General features: G+C 46.3%; 1 protein-coding gene across 2 annotated transcripts; it reads left to right on the top strand.

The window, feature by feature from the left end:
• The first annotated feature begins 10948 nt into the window (after nucleotides 1–10948).
• On the top strand, nucleotides 10949–20086 carry LOC308486310 (uncharacterized protein). 2 transcript variants are annotated; one of them, XM_081023043.1, is made up of 3 exons: nucleotides 10949–11839; nucleotides 12612–14505; nucleotides 19224–20086. In XM_081023043.1, exon 2 carries the CDS (start codon nucleotides 12820–12822, stop codon nucleotides 14407–14409), a length of 1590 nt encoding a protein of 529 aa, XP_080879169.1. In that variant the 5' UTR covers nucleotides 10949–11839; nucleotides 12612–12819; the 3' UTR covers nucleotides 14410–14505; nucleotides 19224–20086. The 2 variants fall into 2 exon arrangements, with proteins under 2 accessions (XP_080879169.1, XP_080879170.1); XM_081023044.1 differs by having other exon boundaries at nucleotides 12612–14514; nucleotides 19233–20086.
• The last annotated feature ends 649 nt before the right edge of the window (nucleotides 20087–20735 follow it).

The raw sequence follows: 20735 nt of genomic DNA, 5'->3' as shown, positions 1-20735 counted from the left end.
AGAACAGAAATCGTGGTCTGGAGGCGCGGCGGCAGCAGGAGGGTTCATTAGCTAAAGTGGTGCTTCAGGTTAAGAACAGTTTCAGGTTAAGAACGGACCTCCGGAACGAATTAAGTTCTTAATCCGAGGTACCACTGTGCCTCCAAAGGCTATAAAAACTCCTATTAAAGGTAAAGGCACCCCTGACCTTTAGGTCCAGTCACGGGCGACTCTGGGGTTGCGGCGCTCATCTCACTTTATTGGCCGAGGGAGCCGGCATACAACTTTCAGGTCATGTGGCCAGCATGACTAAGCCGCTTCTGGCAAACCAGAGCAGCGCACGGAAACGCCGTTTACCTTCCCGCCGGAGCGGTACCTATTTATCTACTTGCACTTTGAAGTGCTTTCAAACTGCTAGGTTGGCAGGAGCAGGAACCGAGCAACGGGACCTCACCCCCTGGTGGGGCTTCGAACCGCCAACCTTCTGATCGGCAAGTCCTAGGCTCAGTGGTTTAACCCACAGCGCCACCCGCGTCCCTTAGGACTCCTAAGGGACTCCTAGGTATGGCCAACAATACTCAGGAGCCAGGAGGAGACAAGGCAGTGGAAGACAGAAGTGCCTGGCATGCTCTGGTCCAGGGGGTCATGACTAAACGACTAAACAACAACCATACATCTGAATGGGGTTTCTCTGCATGCATTTCCCCGCCTCTGGACCCAAGACCCCTCCCCAAGGGGCCAGCAGCGCATCCATGCAAAGGAAGAGCAGAGCTGCCGCCCTCCTGCGACCCTCCGCGCCCTGACTTGCCCCCCTCTCGCCATGCAGCGCTGGGACCCCCGCTCTCCCCATGGGCCCTATGGTGGGAGAGAGGAGACTCACCGGATCCCAGCAGGCTCCCCCTGGCAGCCTCTGCAGAGCTGAACCAACGGGACCCCCACACGCCCGACTTCTTGCAGGAAAGGGGGGGATTGGGCTTTCGCTCTGGAGGACCCTGCCTTCCCCGTCTTTCTTTCCTGTCTAGGAATCTAGCTCGTTTCCGTTTAACCCTTGGCAAGCCGAGCGCACCCAACTCATGCCTCTCCCTCTCTTGAGCATCGCGCACCAATGGCTTCCTGAGAAGGCGGAGGAGGAGAGGTTTATGGATTACTTCCGGCAAGGGATACTTTCAGTTTTGGCCCCCTGGTCTGAAATATACTCAGAGTCGCAAAGTGATTTCATGCTCTTTATTCAGCTCATAGTGGTGAGGAGGAATGAATGAATGTCCCCTCAAAGTATCTGCTTTATATACATTATTTACACAATGGGCTGCACATGATTGGCTAATTCCGGAATTCTACTGTAAGCCAATCAGGTTGTGGATTCGCTTCTATCTGGAGAATGATTGGGTGGTTCCTGCCAACCAATATACTGCTGCATTGTTCTGGGACCAATCAGACTGCTGCATTCTGAATCCTATTGTTCTAGGACCAATCAGACTGCTGCGTTTTGGATCCTTTTGTTCTAGGACCAATCAGACTGCTGCAGTTTGGATCCTATTAAACTCAGTATATAACATGGTCCCTGCTGGAACACAGGTCCTAAGAAATCTTCACTGGCTCCCGGTCTGTTTCCGAGCACCATTCAAAGTGTTGGTGCTGACCTTGAAAGGATTATAAAAAAATGGATTATAAAAAAAATCATTATGAGGATATATGGTTATATATGGATATATGGCTAACTGATTATATGAAAAGCATAAGGTCCAGCTCCGAGGGCCTTCTGGTAGTTCCCTCATTGCGAGAAGTGAGGCTAAAGAGGGCCTTCTCGGGTGTCGTGACTGCCCTGTGGAACACTCTCCCACCAGATGTCAATGAGATAAACCATTATACGACCTCCATAGACGCCTAAAAGCAGCTCTGTATCGGGAAGCTTTTAATGTTTTATGTTGGGTTATGTTTTCTTCTATCCTTTTGTAAGCTGCCCAGAGAGGCTGGAGCAATCCAGTTGGATGGGTGGGGTACAAAAAACATGTTGTTGTTGTTGTTGTTAGACATCCAGCTTTTGATAGGGCTGCTTCGTTCTGTGCTTTTGGACTCCTATGTGGGCTTATGGTTCTGGTGCTTGTGGATCTCATGGGATTTAATGTCTTGCCATTATAAATGCACGGGGATAAGTGCATTTACACAGACACATTTCCGCAAAAAGACCAAAACTCCAGCATGTAGCCGCAGGTGATACAATAGGAGCCTTTCTGCAAATGGCCTTTGCAACACAACTCACTGGGTGGTAACAAAGTATACACATTTGCCTCTTTTCGACGGATGATTTCGCTTAGCCCCGTTTCCTCAACGAACCCACCCATTTCTTGATGAAATGTAACTTCTGCCAGTAAAACCTGAGCTGAAATAGGAAGGAGAGCAAAACAGCAGCCCTGTCTGATCCCAGTCAGCCTCCAGACTCCCCCAGTCACGTGACAGGAGATTCTTCCTGAGCCCCCCCCCCCTGAGATAGGTATGACATCATGGATGATCCATTGATGATCCACATGATCCAAGCAGACTGGTCCAAAGAGCAGATCTCTGTGCCTGAATGAAACGGGTCTGCGATGATGGATTCTGGAGTCAAGAAATCCGCCCTTTCCAGTGACCTCTCAGGCTGGCCAGGAAAAGGCAGGGAGCAGGAATCGTCAGGCATCCCGATTGACAGACAGACTTGTCATGTTGCCCAAACATGAACTCGGAGTCTGATCTGATTTCCATGTACAACGCATTTTGTGGCGCAAACGGAGATGTTTTTGGGGTGCTCTCTCTGTGACGGGGGGGGGGGGCTACTATCTTAGGCTGTATAAATTGCAACGCGCTTTAGTTCTGGGCTGCTTCACTCCTTGCATGGGGGGGGGGTTCTGCGCGCAAACAGATCAACAGCTGCCTTGCTTTCTTCCTGGCCTCATTGTGTTGCCTCTGACGGAGACACAAGGGATGAATTTTACCTGGGGGGAGGGGGGGAGGGGGGGCGTGTGTGCAAAAGCCCAAGGCCCATTTTCTCCGTAACACAGGAGTCACAGAGCCCAACCCGCTGCTCAGTGTGCACCAATACCTAAAACATGGAATGGATCTAAGATCATGGCGTGGGGGGCGGGGGGAGGGAAGGATTTTGCAATGTAAACATTGTAGGGGGGACCCCACTTTGCAGCTGAATTGCCGGGATCAGCCCCTCCCCCGCTCTCCTCATCCCCATAAGGAAGAAGGGAGGGGGGAAACCTTCCTCTCCTTCGTCCTTCAATTCCTCCCTTCCCGGTACATCCTCCTCTCACCCCGCGCCCACAACCCCAAATCCCTCCACCGTGCGCTGCACCTCTTCTTCCTCCTCCTCCAATCCGGCTTCTGTTTCCGAAATGAGCGGAGAGAGCCCCCCTTCCAAACTGCCTGCTTCGCCCGCAAGTGGAGCTTCTACTCCGAATTGCTGCTTTGTGGCGTAGCTCTAGGGGGGCGTGCTTTCGGAAAGGGGAGGAGGATGGGAAGAGGAGGATCCCCTTCCCCCCGTGGATGTTGCAGGAAAGAAATGAGACTCGAGAGCGAGGACAAAGAGGTAAAGGGGTCGCGGGCCGCGGAGAGGGGGGGAAGGACCCAGAGACCCCCGCCAGCTCCCCAAAGCGACTTCCGTGGGGCCTGGATCCCTACAGGTGTGCTGCGAAGGGGGCTTTCCTTGGCCCCTTAGGCGCCTTGGCAGCGGCGGACATGGGGCCCCATTGCCCCGTTTCCCCCGCACAAGCATCCCTGGGGACGTGTGGGCTCCGCACGGAGAAAGGCGGGCCATGAAAGGGTTAACGGGCGTGAGGGACGCCTGGATAGAGACCCCCCTGTCCCTAATCTGTGCGTCTTGGGGTGGCCCCTCAGGATGGAAAGATGGGGGGTGAGGAGTGAGCCGCGCCAAGGGGGGCCTCTGGGTGCAGGGGAGACTCTGGAACAGAGGGAGGGAGTGAAGTGGGGAGGGGAGCATCCCTGGGGCAGGGAAGGGCAGCATGGGGGGGGGGGGAGATAGGAAACCAGTCTTTGGGGAAACTTCTCCATGGTGGCGCCTACGGGGATTTTCTGGAGGGGCCGCCTTGGCTTCTCCCTCCCGCCCAAGAATCGGCCACCCCTTCAAGGCGACCAGAGGGGGATTCCTGAAAAGTGGGGGATCCAGTCCCCCCACCCCTCCTTCCTGTAACCTCCATCCTCTTCCCACCCCATAAGCCCCCATAACCCCTGCCCTGTCCAGGAAGAGGGGAGGGGAGAGGCCTTCTCAGAAGCAGCTCTTCGTTTCTGCAATCCCACCCAGGAAGCAGCCAGAAACCTTTTCCTCTCTCTCAGGCTTCCATCTTTCTAATAATAATAATAAATCCAGCTTGCAGAAGTGCAAGCTGGATTTCGAAGGGGCAGAGGAACCAGAGACCAAATTGCAAACATGTGCTGGATTATGGAGAAAGCTAGAGAGTTCCAGAAAGACATCTACTTCTGCTTCATTGACTATGCAAAAGCCTTTGACTGTGTCGACCACAGCAAACTATGGCAAGTTCTTAAAGAAATGGGAGTGCCTGATCACCTCATCTGTCTCCTGAGAAATCTCTATGTGGGACAAGAAGCTACAGTTAGAACTGCATATGGAACAACTGATTGGTTCAAAATTGGGAAAGGAGTACGACAAGGCTGTATTTTGTCTCCCTGCTTATTTAACTTATATGCAGAATTCATCATTCGAAAGGCTGGGCTGGATGAATCCCAAGCCTGAATTAAGATCGCCGGAAGAAATATCGACAACCTCAGATATGCAGATGACACAACATTGATGGCAGAAAGTGAGGAGGAATTAAGGAACCTTTTATTGAGGGTGAGTGCAAAATATGGTCTGAAGCTCAACATCAAAAAAACGAAGATCATGGCCACTGGTCCCATCACCTCCTGGCAAATAGAAGGGGAAGAAATGGAGGCAGTGAGAGATTTTACTTTCTTGGGCTCCATGATCACTGCAGATGGTGACAGCAGTCACGAAATTAAAAGACACCTGCTCCTTGGGAGAAAGGCGATGGCAAACCTATACAGCATTTTAAAAAGCAGAGACCTTACCAACAAAGGTCCGTATAGTTAAAGCCATGGTTTTCCCAGTAGTGATGTATGGAAGTGAGAGGTGGACCATAAAGAAGGCTAATCGCCGAAGTTGTGTCGGACACAACTAAACGACTAAACAACAACATTATTTGTACCCTGCCCATCTGGCTGGGTTTCCCCAGCCACTCTGGGCGGCTTCCACAGAGACCAAAAATACACTAAAATGTCACACATTTTATGTCACAAAAATACACTAAAATGTCACAAAACCTCCCTGAACAGGGCTGCCTTAAGATGTCTTCTGAATGTCAGGTAGTTGTTTATCACTTTGACATGGGAGGGCGTTCCACAGGGAGGGCGCCACTACCGAGAAGGCCCTCTGCCTGGTTCCCTGTAGCTTTGCTTCTCGCAATGAGGGAACCGCCAGAAGGCCCTCGGCGCTGGACCTCAGCGTCGGGGCAGAACAATGGTGGTGGAGACGCTCCTTCAGGTATACTGGGCCGAGGCCGTTTAGGGCTTTAAAGGTCAGCACCAACACTTTGAATTGTGCTCAGAAACATACTGGGAGCCAATGTAGGTCTTTCAAGACCGGAGTCTCGGCAGCCACCCCCAGTCACCAGTCTAGCTGCCGCATTCTGGATTAGTTGTAGTTTCTGGGTCACCTTCAAAGGTAGCCCCACATAGAGCGCATTGCAGCAGTTCAAGCGAGAGATAACCAGAGCATGCACCACTCTGGCGAGACAGTCCGCGGGCAGGTAGGGTCTCAGCCTGTGTACCAGGTGGAGTTGGTAGACAGCTGCCCTGGATACAGAATTGACCTGCACCTCCATGGACAGCTGTGAGTCCAAAACGACTCCCAGGCTGAGTACCTGGTCCTTCAGGGGCACAGTTACCCCTTTCAGGACCAGGGAGTCCTCCACACTAGCCTGCCCCCTGTCCCCCCAAAAGAGTACTTCTATCTTGTCAGGATTCAACCTCAATCCATTAGCCGCCATCCATCCTCCCACCACCTCCAGGCACTCATACAGGCCCTTCACCGCCTTCACTGGTTCTGATTTGAAAGAGAGGTAGAGCTGGGTATCATCTGCATATTGATGCAGTTCCAAACCCCCTGATGATCTCTCCAAGTGGCTTCATATAGATGTTAAAAAGCTTGGGGGAGAGGACGGAACCCTGAGGTACCGCACAAGTGAGGGCCCAGGGGTCTGAACACTCATCCCCCCACCACCACTTTCTGAACACGGCCCAGGAGGAAGGAGCCAAACCACTGTATAACAGTGCCTCCAGCTCCCAGCTCCTCTAGACGGTCCAGAAGGATGTTATGGTCGATTATATCAAAGGCCGCTGAGAGATCCAGCAGAACTAAGAAACAGCTCTCACCCTTGTCCCTAGCTCGCCGGAGATCATCAAACAGCATAACCAAGGCAGTTTCAGTCCCATGATGAGGCCTGAATCCCGACTGGAAGGGATCCAAATGGTCTGCATCCTCCAGGCGTGCCTGGAGTTGTTCAGCAACCACTCGCTCAATCACCTTGCTCAAGAATGGAAGATTTGAGACTGGGCGATAGTTGGCCAAATTGGCTGGGTCTAAAGATGTTTTTTTAAGAAGCGGTTTAATGACCGCCTCTTTCAGCGGGTCTGGGAAGGCTCCCTCACAGAGGGAAGCATTCACCACCCCACAGAGCCCATTGCCCAGCCCTTTCCGGCTTGCTTTTATTAGCCAGGATGGGCAAGGATCAAGGAGACAGGTGGTTGGTTTCACGCATCCAAGCAGCCTGTCCACATCCTCTGGGGTAACGGATTGAAATTGATTCCATGCAACTTGACCAGACAGGGCTCTAGCACTCTCCCGCCCCGACCCTGCTCCCACGGTGGTGTCTACCTCCTTCCGAATATGAGTGATTTTATCTGCAAAAAACTTTGCAAAATCATTGCAGGAGATCTTGGGGTCTTTACAAGGCATAGGTGGTAAAGGTGGTTTTGTTAAATTGTGGACCACCTGAAAGAGTCTCCTGCTACTATTTTCTGCAGATGCAATAGAGGCAGTGAAGAAAGTCTTCTTTGCTGTCGCTATCGCCACTTGGTATGCTCGACGTTGAGCTCTTACCTGTGTCCAGTCAGATTCGGAATGAGTTTTCTGTCACCGACGCTCTAGCCGTCTCAGCGATTGTTTCATCGTCTCAGCGATTGTTTCATCGCCTCAGCTCCAAAGAAAACCACGGGGCTGTCAGGGCTCCATGCAGTCGGAGAGGGCGCTTCGGAGCCAGACATTCGATAGCCCTGGTTAACTCCGCATTCCAGCAGGCCACCAGGGAATCAGCTGAAAGGCCATCAACATGGGATAAAGCATCCCCTACCACTCTCTGGAAACCATTTGGATTCATTAAGTGGCGGGGGCGGACCATCCGCATTGGTTCCACCTCCCTGCAGAGGGAAAGGGTCGTGGAGAAGTCCAGTTGCACCAGAAAGTGATCTGACCATGGCGCTTCTTTTCTTTCACATTTACTTAGTGTCAGATCACCCACATCACGAGGTGAAAAACAGGTCTAAGGCATGTCCGTGACTATGAGTTGGGCCAAACGTATTCAGGGACAGCCCCATGGAGGCCATGCTTTCCACGAAGTCCCAAGCAGCCCCTTGTAAGGTCATTTTGGCATGGATGTTAAAATCCCCTAGGACAACCAAACTAGGTATCTCCAGGAGAACATCCGCCATGACCTGAAGCAGCTCGGACAGGGAATCCTTGGTGCAGCGGGGAGGTCAGTACACCAAAAGGAATCCTGTACTGCCCCTATTGCCCAGCTTCCGGAACATGCACTCAGAGAACTGGGTCTTCCCAGTAGGATGCCTGATGCAAGCTAATGACTTCCTAAAAATCACTGCAACCCCCCCCCCCATCCACATGACCTGGGTTGCTGTGCGTAAGCAACCAGAAGATCACCAGGTTGATGGACTCTATGGAGTTGACGGAAAGGACTGGCAGAATCCGAAACCAGGGAGAGGAGATGGTGGAAGAAGATTGGAAAATTTAAAGTTTATATATAGACATATGGTAAAACTAATGAGTGATAGAAAAATGGTGGAATGTTTTTTTATGGGCTTAGCAGAAATGTTATAAGGAGTTAAGCATATATAAGTATTTTAGTTTTAATGGAAAATAAGGTTAAAAAATACGTTATGTACAATATGATAGAAAATGGAGAAAGATGGAAAGGATTTGCTGAAACAATTAATAGAAGTGGAATACAAAAAGGGAGGCGACAGGAGGTCGAGGAAACAAGGGAATGAAAGATAGAGTACGGAAAAGGGATGATGTAGGTTTTTAAATTGTTTTTCTTTTGTTTTATTTAGGGTTAAGGTTAGGGAGTGGGGTTTGTTTAGTTTAGTCTAATGTGTTTAGTTTAGGTTGTGTTTTGCATTGTCTATATATTGTACTATATTGTGTTTTTTTTTCTTCTCTCCTTTTTGCTTTCCTCCTTTGTCTTTTTTTCTGTTTTTCTCTTCTCTTTTTTGTAATCTATAAAAGTAGTAAATATTATTATTATTTTTTTAAAAAGAGAAACCAGGTGGGCAAGCAGCGGCAAGGAAAGGCCCATCTGCTTCATCCAACCAGGTCTCTGTCACACATGCCAGGTCAAATCCTCCATCCACAATCAGGTCGTGGATGGCAGTGGTTTTATTTATCATTGACCTGGCATTACACAGCAACACCTTCAGGTCATGTGGGTTTCCCCTGTTGATTCCAGCATCCCTCCGGTCAAGGCCAGACCCGGAGGCAGGGATAGTCTTCAAACAATGACTAAACCTGCCTCCTCGGTAATGACATGGTCTGGTCTTAGCGTAACTCCTCCTCCTGCCCATGATCACCCAGATCAGATGTCCTAGTGCTTCCCGCCCCCCTGTGGAACTTGTCCCAGCCATTGTGTTGGCTGGGGCCCCACTCCCAGGCAGCCCTGATCCTGCCCCTTAAAAATGAAACACAAACTATACACAACCAATAAAACAACAAAAAACAAAAACAGAACAATTATACTCAAATTAATCCCCAACCAAATATCCATCCCACCCACCCACTCCCAACAAAGGAAAAAAGGGGAAAAAATTTAAATGCCACCGATTGCTTGAGGACATTTTAAAACACATTAACCACTTGGAACAGGGAAGCAGTAGCAGAACAACTTCCCGCACTTTCCCAAAAGTTTGTTCCAAATAAGGGCCTGGGCCACGCCCCCTGGGCCAGTTAGAAAGGGCCCTGGAAGGGAGCAGGCGCTGCAGTCCTCACCACAGCCGATGGTCCAAGGTCTCACCACAGCAGGAGTCTCTTTGTAGCTGGGAGAGTGAGGGCCTGGGCCAGTTGGAAAGGGCCCTGGAAGGGAGCAGGCCCTGCAGTCCTCACCACAGCCGATGGTCTGTTTCTCTTCCACTTCCTGGTTCCACTACAAATAAAAAACAGTAAAACATCAAACATTAAAAACCTCCCAATACAGGGTTGCCTTCAGCTGTCTTCTAAATGTCAGAATGGTGCCCATTTCCTCGCCCTTTGCCTGGTTCCCTGTAACTTCGCTTCTCGCGGGGGGGGGGGGGGGAATCAGCAGAAGACCTTCGAAGAAGGACCTCCCTGTCCAGACTGAGCGATGTTGTTGGAGATGCTCCTTGAGGCCTACAGGGTCGAGGCTGTTGAGGGCTTCAGGTTGCAGATCTTGCTGCTCCATAACAATCTCATTCAACAAATAAATTTATTACTGAAGGCAAAGAAGCATAACAGGATTCAAAAAATAGCAAAAATTTAACTTACATAAAACCCTAACTTAGCATACCAAAACAGCACTCAACTAAGAATCACACAAGCAGAGTAGAGAAATAGCAGACTAGGAAGTGGGACCAGGAGCCTTTCGGCCTTGTAATTTATATTCCATTAAATGTCAGAGTAACCTTGGGACTGGATAACAAGCCTGGCTCACTCCAGTTTAAACCAGCTTCATCTGGTTCCATGAAACAAGAAAGGTTCTTCATAACCTCATCGCAACTTATCCCACCACCAGCTCTCAGCAGAAAGGAAACTGCCGAGTTTCAGGAAGCCTGCATTAGATCAATACTTTTCTTTGCCTGAAAAATGCAACCATGACACTTTAAAGGTCAGCACCAACAGTTTGAATTGTGCTTGGAAATGTGCTGGGAGCCAGGTAAGATCCTTTAAGAGCAGTGATATGTGGTCTCGGTAGCTGCTCCCATTCAGTTTCTGGGTCACCTTCAAAGGTAGTCTCATGTAGACCACATAGCAGTAGCCGAAGCCAGAAATAACCAGAGCATGCACCACTCTGGCGAGACAGTCTGCGGGGAAGGAGGGTCTCAGCCTGCGTTCCATTTGGAGCTGCTAGACAGCTGCCCTGGACACAGAATTGACCTGCACCTCCATGGTCAGCTGTGAGTCCAAAATGATCACAACACTGCGCACCTGGTTATTTAGGGGCACAGTTACCCCATCAGGACCAGGGGGTCCCCACACCTGCCCACCCTCTGTTCCCCAGGGACAGTACTTCTGTCTTGTCAGGATTCAAGCTCAATCTGTTAGCCACCATCCATCTTCAAACCACGTCCAGGCACCAACACAGGGCATTCACCACCTTCACTGGTTCTGATTTAAATGAGAAGAAGAGCTGGGTATCATCCACATACTGGTGAAAACCCAGGCAAAAGCCCCGATGTTCTCTCCCAGCAGCTTCATATAGATATTAAAAAGCATGGGGGAGAGGACGGAGCCCTGAGGCACCCCACAAGTGAGAGCCCAGGGGTCTGAACACTCATCCCCCAACACCACTTTCTGGACATGGCCCAGGAGGAAGGAGGGGAACCACTGCATAGCAGGGCCCCAGCTCCCCTAGAGGGTCCAGAATGATACCAAGGTCACTGGTCTCCAAAACTGCTGAGAGATCCAGCAGAACCACGAAACAGCAGAACCAGGGCAATTTCAGTTCCATGATGAGGCCTGAATCCCAATTGGAAGGTTAATGGTGGCAGAGGCATTCCTGATCCTGCACCCCCAAAAGCTCCAGGCCCAAGAATTTAATTAGCTTTGAAGGGGCCATCGGATACTTGGTGGCCTTTTATTCAAAAGACAAATATTCTGATTACTTTTTAATTGATGTATGATATAAACAGCACTTCTGTTTTACATATTCCACATTGGAGAGATTCTGATACACAGATCTGAGTTCATCGCTCCCCCTGAAACTGCTGTGTTAGCAGCACTGCCTGGGCAGTGTGTTTGGGGGTTCAGGGCTGCCTAGACAACAAGACCCCCTTCTCAGCCTGGCTTATATGGTCCCAAGGAAAGCAGAGCAGTACGTTAGGCACCAGCTTGGCTGCAGGAGTGGCTGGAAGGTGGTGTGCAGGACACCATCTAACCGTCTTAGAGACTCCACTCTGGATTTCTGTAGGTTTTCCTCCATAGCATTTTCTTATCCTGAAGATAACTCAAGAGGAAGTGAGGGAGTGCACCAAAGTATTACGACCAGAGTTTTCCTTCTCGAAGGGTTCCCTTCCCTGGTTTACGAGCCCCATCTCTCCTCACTTTCCTCTGCAGAATGGGCAGAATCTGCCTTCTTGACTGTGGAATTCACTGTTGTTCTCATCCTCTCCATCCACCAAGGCCTGCCTTCACCTGCAACAGAATTCCCCAACCCACCAAGGATTTGAGACCCATCAGGTATCCTCACCTGGTTTAGCCGGCTGATTGAAGCCATTCCTTGGATTATGGCCTCTGTTGCATTCTGACAGCTTCTGGAAGCCACAGGTGAGAACTAGGTGCTGGGTGGGAGCTAATAGTGGATAAATTACCGTATTTTTCGCTCTATAAGACGCACCAGATCACAAGACGCACCTAGTTTTTGGAGGAGGAAAACAAGAAAAAAATATTCTGAATCTCAGAAGCCAGAACAGCAAGAGGGATCGCTGCGCAGTGAAAGCAGCAATCCCTCTTGCTGTTCTGGCTTCTGGGATAGCTGTGCAGCCTGCATTCGCTCCATAAGACGCGCACACATTTCTCTTTACTTTTTAGGAGGGAAAAAGTGAGTCTTATAGAGCAAAAAATACGGTACCTCATAAGGTGCATGACATTTCCCCCACCAGAGGTACTACCGCTCCCCTAACACCACATGATATTGTGTGATTATGATCTTTAAGACAGAACAGGAATTAATTCATGTCCCCAGAAATAACACAACTTCAGTCCATCAATAAATCAATACTACATATTCAAGGTAGTACATATTCCACTAAGTACAGTTTATCTATTTGCCTTGAATATCCTGCTTTTCAGTGTCGTTTCTGGATAGTCCTGCGTCAGAAGACAGGCATGAGATCAGACAGCACATCATTCTTTAAAGAATCAAGCTGCTTTATGAACATTGATTCAGGATTTTGAAAATTGCTCATGAATTACTATCATTTGACATTGCAACTTCACTTCCTAAAAACTGGGAACATGGGTAGGAGGTAAAGGAATGTAGTAGACGTTGAAATAGGAGAAGGTGCTAATGGAGCTTGATGTGTTCTCTTTCCCTTAGTTCTCTTCCTCGAAACCAAAACAGGATTCCCTTTCCTCCCACTCTAAAGAAGGAGATGGAGAAGACAGTCAGAACTCCAGGGGATGGGTCACCTTTCCCTCCCATTAGGAATAGAAATTAAAATGTGTGAAATGCTGAATATGCTTCATTGAATGAGGAAACATAGTTCACATCAACAAACTCCAACGGGGAGAAACCATTTAAAGGTATGGAGTGTGGGGAAAGTTTCACTGACAGTGGAAAACTTAGAACAAATCAGTGGACTCACATGGGCAAGAAAGGATTCCAATGCAGGGAGTGTGGAAAGAACTTCAGTCAACATGGGCACTTAAGTTTACATCAACGGATTCACACAGGGGAAAAACCTTTTAAATGTCTGGAGTGTGGAAAGAGCTTCTATCGGAGTGATACACTTAGAAGACATCAATGGACTCACACGGGGGAGAAACCATTTAAATGCATGGATTGTGGAAAGAGCTTCAGTCAGAATGGACACTTAAGTTTACATCAGCGGACTCACACAGGGGAGAAACCATATAAATGTATGGAGTGTGGAAAGAGCTTCAGTTTCAATGGAAACCTTAGAACACATCAACGGATTCACACAGGGGAGAAACCACATAAATGTATAGAGTGTGGAAAGAGCTTTACTGATAATGGAAACCTTAGAACACATCAACGGATTCACACAGGGGAGAAACCATTTAAATGCCAGGAGTGCGGAAAGAGCTTTAGTGACAATGGACCCCTTAGAACACATCAACGGATTCACACAGGGGAGAAACCATATAAATGTCTGGATTGTGGAAAGAGCTTCAGTCAGAATGGAGACCTTAGAAAACATCAACGGACTCACACAGGGGAGAAACCATTTAGATGTATGGAGTGTGGAAAAGGTTTCAGTCAGATTGGAGAGCTTAAATTACACCAGCAGATTCACACAGGGGAGAAACCATATAAATGTATGGAGTGCGGAAAGAGCTTCACTCAGAGTGGATACCTCAATATACATCAACGGATTCACACAGGGGAGAAACCATATAAATGTATGAAGTGCGGAAAGAGCTTCAGTTTTAATGGAAACCTTAGAACACATCAGCGGACTCATACAGGGGAGAAACCATTTAAATGCATGGAGTGCAGAAAGAGCTTTACTGATAATGGAAACCTTAGAAGACATCAACGGACTCATACAGGGAGAAAACCATTTAAATGCCTGGAATGTGGAAAGTGCTTCAGTCAGAATGGAGACCTTAAATTACACCAGCGGATTCACACAGGGGAGAAACCATTTAAATGCATGGAGTGCGGAAAGAGCTTTACTGATAATGGAAAGCTTAGAAGACATCAACGGACTCATACAGGTGATAAACCATTTAAATGCCTGGAGTGTGGAAAATGCTTCAGTCAGAATGGAGACCTTAAATTACACCAGCGGATTCACATAGGGGAGAAACCATATAAATGTATGGAGTGCGGAAGGAGCTTTAGTGATCATGGATGCCTTAGAAAACATCAACTGATTCACAAAGGGGAGAAACCATTTAAATGTATGGAGTGTGGAAAGAGCTTCCGTCAGAGTGGACACCTCAATATACATCAATGGACTCACACAGGAAAGAAACCATTTAAATGTATGGAGTGCGGAAAGACATTTAGCGATAATGGAAACCTTAGAGTACACCAACGGACTCACACAGGGGAGAGACCATTTAAATGCATGGGGTGCAGAAAGAGCTTCAGTCAGAATGGAAATCTTAGAAAACATCAGCAGACACACAGGGGAGAAACTGTTTAAATGTATGGACTGTGGAAGGAGCTTCAGTCAGAGTGGAACCCTTGATTTATGTCAACAAACTCACACAAAACACAAACCTTATAAATATCAGGAAAGAATATAGAGGTTCGGAGACTTCCGGGTTAGCACCTTTGGTAATGGCGGAATTCCTCTGATCGGGAGGAATTTGCTCTGTGGAAACTGGGTCTGGCCGCCACGGCGAAGGCAGAGACCCCTCAAAAATCACAGGTGGGTGAAGCCTGTGAACGTGGGATTCGGCGGGCACCTTTTGCGCCTCCCCTACTCGCGGGGAAACCTGGTTTCGGGGATCCAGAGCAAAGTGGGGTGAGCGGCGCGGTGCTTTGAATCGACTGCTTCTTCCACGGAGCGAAGCTGCACAGCCGTTGCCGGAGAGCTCTGACTTTTTCCTGTGGACAATCTGATTCTAAAAGCAACTACCCATGAGTAGAATAAATTGGAAGTTCTTAAAGAAAAAAAAGACTTAATTTGGTACCCAAACGGGGAGGCTCAAAACAGGAAGTCCGCCTTCCGCTTTTGTAAATAGATTAAAGCAAAGAGGCTGCAAGCTAAAGTCTTGGAAAGCCTATTGGAAAGGACTAATTTTCCAGCATTAAAAAATAGTGGAACCCCCCCCCCCCTTGGAAGCAGGAGAAGAGGGGGGAAGTTTTGGACCGCATATACCTGCAAGAGAGAGGGAAGGAAGTTAAGATTCCACTGCTCAGCACCTGGAAACGGGCTGCCAATAAGACTGCCGTACTTTGGAACATGCATTGACTGTGAATAGACCGTTCGCTGACAGCTAGATGAATAAGAGAGATACATTGTTTTTAGCTGTCCTCTTCTGATCTTAAAAAGGAGGAAAAGTAGCTGAAAATTGAAACTAACTTTATTGTTTGAACTGTGTCTTAAAAGGCGTTATTATGGATTAATACAAATACAAATAGCAACTGTTTCCCCCTAGAGGAAGTTTCTAAAACTGTTACAAGAGTTGGATCAGGGGAATTTTCCAGCTGTAAGGTAAAACTGTGGGACTGTGTGACTGACCTTGGATTTCTTAAGTGTTATGGCAGATGGAAAAGAAAAAATAGATTCCTCAATCCCAGACAAAACAACAAGGTCTGGAAAGTCTTGGCAGCGAAGAGCGTCAACATCCGGCCCTTCTGCGTCATCTGCGGCTGTACTAACACATTCTAAACCAAGAGGAATGTTATCAGAAGAGGCTTTAGCAGTTGCATTAAGTAAGCTAAATGACTCATTGGAACAGCTAAATAAGAAAGTGGATGCTGCATCTACTAAAATTGATCAAAACACAGAAAGTTTAAATAATTTGGAACAAAAGGTGAATGCCAACACAGAAACCATCGAGAAACTGATACAGGAATCTACTTCGATTCGACAGACCGCAGAGGAAGCCAGGGAAGCAGTTGCTGCCGTGGAAGTTAAGGTAACACAACTGGAAACAGAGAGAGTCCCAGACCTACAGAGGCAACTTGAGGACCACAAGTCGACGCTTTCTATGATTGAGCTCAAGGAAAAACAGATGAATTTGAGGATCAGAGCTGTACCTGAACTGGAGAAGGACAGTCTGATAGACTTTCTCACACAGGAATTTGCAGATTTTTGGGATTTGGATTTGGAACAAGAGGAATTTGCTGATGATTTGGTATTGACTTTACAGGAGCCAGAATCTAGTACTAAAAGAGTATTGGAACTGATTCAAGAATTTGGTCAGGTAGCAGGCTTTAAGTTGAATAAGATGAAAACAAAGGTTTTTGGTAATTAAAGAAGGAGGAAAATGGAAAATGAAACCATATGAACAAGTTAAAGATCAGGTATATGATTGGCTGCACTACCTTCAAGTAAATGAAATGTTTAAAAAAGATCTGAAGGAAAGGGGTTATGTAGAAAAAGAATCAAACTTTCAAAGGGACATAATAAACAATGAATACAAAACGCTGTCAAAAATGTATAAGGTATTGTTGGAATGGCATACGAAAGATGAAGAGGTTAAAACGGTAATGATACAATGGGCAAAAGATTTTGGGTATAACATTCAATTTGAGGAATGGGAAAAATTGTGGAAAGAGAATATAAAATTCACCGCATGCACGTTACTGAAAGAAAATGTTATGAAAATGTTTTATAGATGGTATATTACACCAGTAAAGTTAGCAAAGATGTATAAGATGTATAACAAATGTTGGAAATGCAAAGAAAAAGAAGGGACATTTTTTCATATGTGGTGGGAATGTAAGAAAGTGAAAAGCTTCTGGGAAATGATATACAATGAAATGAAAAAGATGTTAAGATATACCTTTGTAAAAAGACCGGAGGCTTTTCTCTTAGGGATGGTAGGAAAGGATATAAGAAGAAAAGACTGCAAACTCTTTCAATATGCGGTAACGGCAGCCAGAATCCTGATTGCCCAGAAATGGAAACAAGAGGAAATACCGACGATAGAGGAATGGAGACTGAAATTGACAGACTATGCGGAATTGGATAAATTAACTGGGAAAATCAGATATACCAAAGACCAAAAGTTCATCGAAGACTGGGGAAAGTTTGTAGATTATCTGAAAAACATATGTGGTGAGAATACAACGCTAGCGGGATTTCAAGAGGTACTGTAAAAACGGAGAAGTATTGTCAGCAGTAAATAGTGGGAGAAGGGAAGTGTAATGGCAACACGAAAGGAGGAATGTGTAACTTCAGTTATGAATACGGATGATTGCCAGAGACGCTGAGGGAAGTTCAAAAACAAATAAGAAGTAATTTGTTGTATTTTGGAAAACTGTATAAATGTTTGAAAATTAATAAAAAAATATGAAAAAAAGAAAAAAAAGAAAACAAAGGTTTTAGAGAAAAATCTAACTGTGATTGAGAGAGATAAGTTTCAGAAGGAGACAGGATTAATACAGGTTAAGAAAGTGAAATACTTTGGGGTTAACATGACTGCTAAGAATGTGAATTTATTTAAGGATAACTATGAAAAATGTTGGATGGAAGTGAAAAAGGATTTAGAAATATGGTCAAACCTGAAGCTATCATTGCTAGGCCGAATTGCTGTGATAAAAATGAATGTATTGCCAAGGATGCTGTTTTTGTTTCAAACATTGCAAATTTTGGATAAAATGGACTGTTTCAAGAAGTGGCAGAGAGATATTTCTAGATTTGTCTGGCAGGGCAAGAAGCCTCGAATAAAAATTAAGATATTAACTGACGCTAAAGAAAGAGGTGGATTTGCCCTGCCAGACCTTAAACGTTATTATGAATCAGCCGCTTTTTGCTGGCTGAGAGAATGGCTGCTTCTTGAAAATACTGATGTGTTGGACTTAGAAGGATTCAACAATGTATTTGGTTGGCATGCATACCTGTGGTATGATAAGGTCAAAGCACATAATGCGTTTAAAAACCATATTGTCAGAAAAGCACTGTTTAATGTCTGGATAAGATATAAGGACTTGCTAGAAAATAAAATCCCAAGGTGGTTGTCACCAATGGAAGCGAAGGCTCAGAAAAAGCTCAATATGGAGGCCAAATGGCCGAAATATTGGGAAATTTTGGAACAAGAGGGAGATAGATTAAAACTACAGAGTTTTGAAAAATAAAAAAATAGAGTGCGAGACTGCCTCCATTAATACCAAATAATGGTGGCATATAATTTGGACAAAAAACTTGGCTTCCAGGTGGAAAAATCAAAATTGGAAACAGAATTGTTAGATCCCAAAGTTAGAATTTGTCAAGAATGTATAACTTGCTGTTGAAATGGAACACTCAGGATGAAGCGGTGAAATCAGCTATGATTAAATGGGCACAAGATGTTGGAAATAACATTATGATGGCTGACTGGGAACAGTTATGGACCACAGGTATGAAGTTTTCGGCATGTAATGCCTTAGGAGAGAATATAATGAAAATGATCTACAGGTGGTACATGACACCAGTCAAGCTTGCAAAAATCTACCATTTGCCCGATAATAAATGTTGGAAATGTAATGAGACTGCAGGTACATTCTTTCACCTTTGGTGGACATGCCCAAGGATTAAGACTTTCTGGGAGATGATCTATAATGAAATGAAAAAGGTATTTAAATATACCTTTCTGAAGAAACCAGAGGCCTTTCTCCTGGGCATGGTCGGCCAAATGGTGCCAAAGAAGGATAGAACTTTCTTTATGTATGCCACAACAGCAGCAAGAATACTTATTGCAAAGTACTGGAAGACACAAGATCTACCCACCAGGGAAGAATGGCAGATGAAGTTGATGGACTACATGGAACTGGCGGAAATGACTGGCAGAATCCGAGACCAGGGAGAAGATTCGGTGGAAGAAGATTGGAAGAAATTAAAAGATTATTTACAGAAACATTGTAAAATTAGTGAATGTTAGAAGGATGTTGGAATGAAGTTATATGGCTTTAGCAGAAATGTTATAAAGGATTAAGGAAAAATAGATTGTTAATCGGCTAAAGGGGGAAAAGTAAGGTTAGATTGTGTCAAGACAAATTATAGGACAAAAACTGAGAAAGATGGAAAGGATTTGCTGAAATGGCTAACTGAACTAGAATACAAAAAAGGGAGGTGTGAGGAGGTCAATGAAACAAGTAAATGAAAGATAAGTTATGGGAATATTCGTTGTGTTTTTAATTTTTTCTGTTTTTGTTTTTGTTTTGTTAAGATAAGTAGTGTTTTCTGTTGTTGTTGTTTTCTTTATTGTAATGTATTGTTTTGTTTTGTTTAACTTTGTTTTTTCCTTTTTTCCTTTCTGTAACCCTTAAACCTTTAATAAATATTACTTTTTTAAAAAAGAAAAGTAGATAGAGGTTCAGTCCTGGTGGAAATTCTAAATCAACAGACTCACGGACAGGAAGAACTTTAGGAGTTGAAACCCTACAAACCATCAACAAACTCAAAGAGGAGGAGCAGTTTAAATAAAAAGATTGCAAAAAGTGCTTTATTTACAATGGATCGTTTAAGGAACATCCAGAGACTCTCGCATGAAAGAACCCATTTAGATGTATGGAGAACGGGACGTTTTCCTTTCAGTGTCCACTCTTTTCTTCACAGAAATGAACTCAGGAAGAAATCAGTCTTTAACACATGTTGTGTATGTGAAGTTCTGGTATTTATGTGTAAAACTGTATAGTAATGAAATATTGAAGGCAATGCCAAACAATGTCATTATAATCTAAGATGTAAAGTACCTTTCGATAGAGGAAGGGTGAGGGTTTATCTGGATTGCTGGTGGTCAGTGAGGATTAGGGCTGGGCGATATATTGTCCCATACTGGTTTCTAGACCACATCGCGATAACCTTTCAAAAACAATTGATATGGCAACACACCACAGATCACAGTGTGTGTTTCTGGGATGCTCATTTGCCTGGAAGCAGCCGGCAGAAAGCTTTGCTTTGTGAAGCCCCTGCAGATGCCGAGTTGCTGACTTCACTCCCAGACGACAGGAAGCGAAAGACACACATCCATTGCTCTGTGTCCTTCAAGCCTCTTTCCTCCCTCGCTCCCTTCTGCCGGTGTGTGTCCGCCTGATGTAGATATCCTGTGTGCTGTATTTTTTTACTGCTGAAACTGGATTTGCTCTCAGGAGCTAAGTTTTGTGCCTCACTGGGGACCCAGTGAGAACTGCATGCTTTGAAAGCTCAGTGAACTATTACTGAAGAAGTCCTGCTGCCTCTGTGTGTGTTTTTGACCTAAGTGAGGGACTTGCTCTACACGTGGCCCCTACTCCGCTCATGCCCTGGAGTTGCTGTACTCAAGCATGCAAGACGGGTGCATCTTTGTGCACTCAAAAGCAAATAAATTAGAACTCGCCTTTCTATGAGAGTACAGTGGTACCTTGGGTTACAGACGCTTCAGGTTACAGACTCTGCTAACCCAGAAATAGTACTTCGGGTTAAGAACCTTGCTCAGGATGAGAACAGAAATCGTGCGGCGGCAGCTGCAGGCCCCATTAGCTAAAGTGGTGTCTAGGTTAAGAACAGTTTCAGGTTAAGAACAGACTTCCGGAAGGAATTAAGTATTTAACCTGCAGTACCACTGTTGTGCTGGTCCCGGGGGGGGAAGGTACTAATACCGTAGCCGAAGTTCAGTCCAGAGTCACCAGCCGGGTAGACAATCACTAGATGAGACGCGAGGTCCGAAACAGGGAGCCGGGCGGGGGAGCAGGAACGCTGGTAGGGCAGCAGCAGGAAGCCAGGCGGGTAACAGGAACACTGGTAGAGCAGAAGCAGGGAGCCAGGCGGGGAACAGGAACACTGGTGGGTCAGCAGCGGGCAGCTGGGCGAGGAACAGGAACACCGGAGAGTCAGGA

Source organism: Podarcis pityusensis, assembly GCF_964106645.2.
Source record: "Podarcis pityusensis genome assembly, chromosome: 10".
NCBI lineage: Eukaryota > Metazoa > Chordata > Lepidosauria > Squamata > Lacertidae > Podarcis > Podarcis pityusensis.
This window is presented reverse-complemented; position numbering and strand designations above follow the sequence as displayed.

What these genes read in the sequence shown, in the direction of transcription:
- LOC308486310 (XM_081023043.1), top strand. Translation starts at nt 12,820, where the DNA reads ATGGAGTGTGGGGAAAGTTTCACTGACAGTGGAAAACTTAGAACAAAT.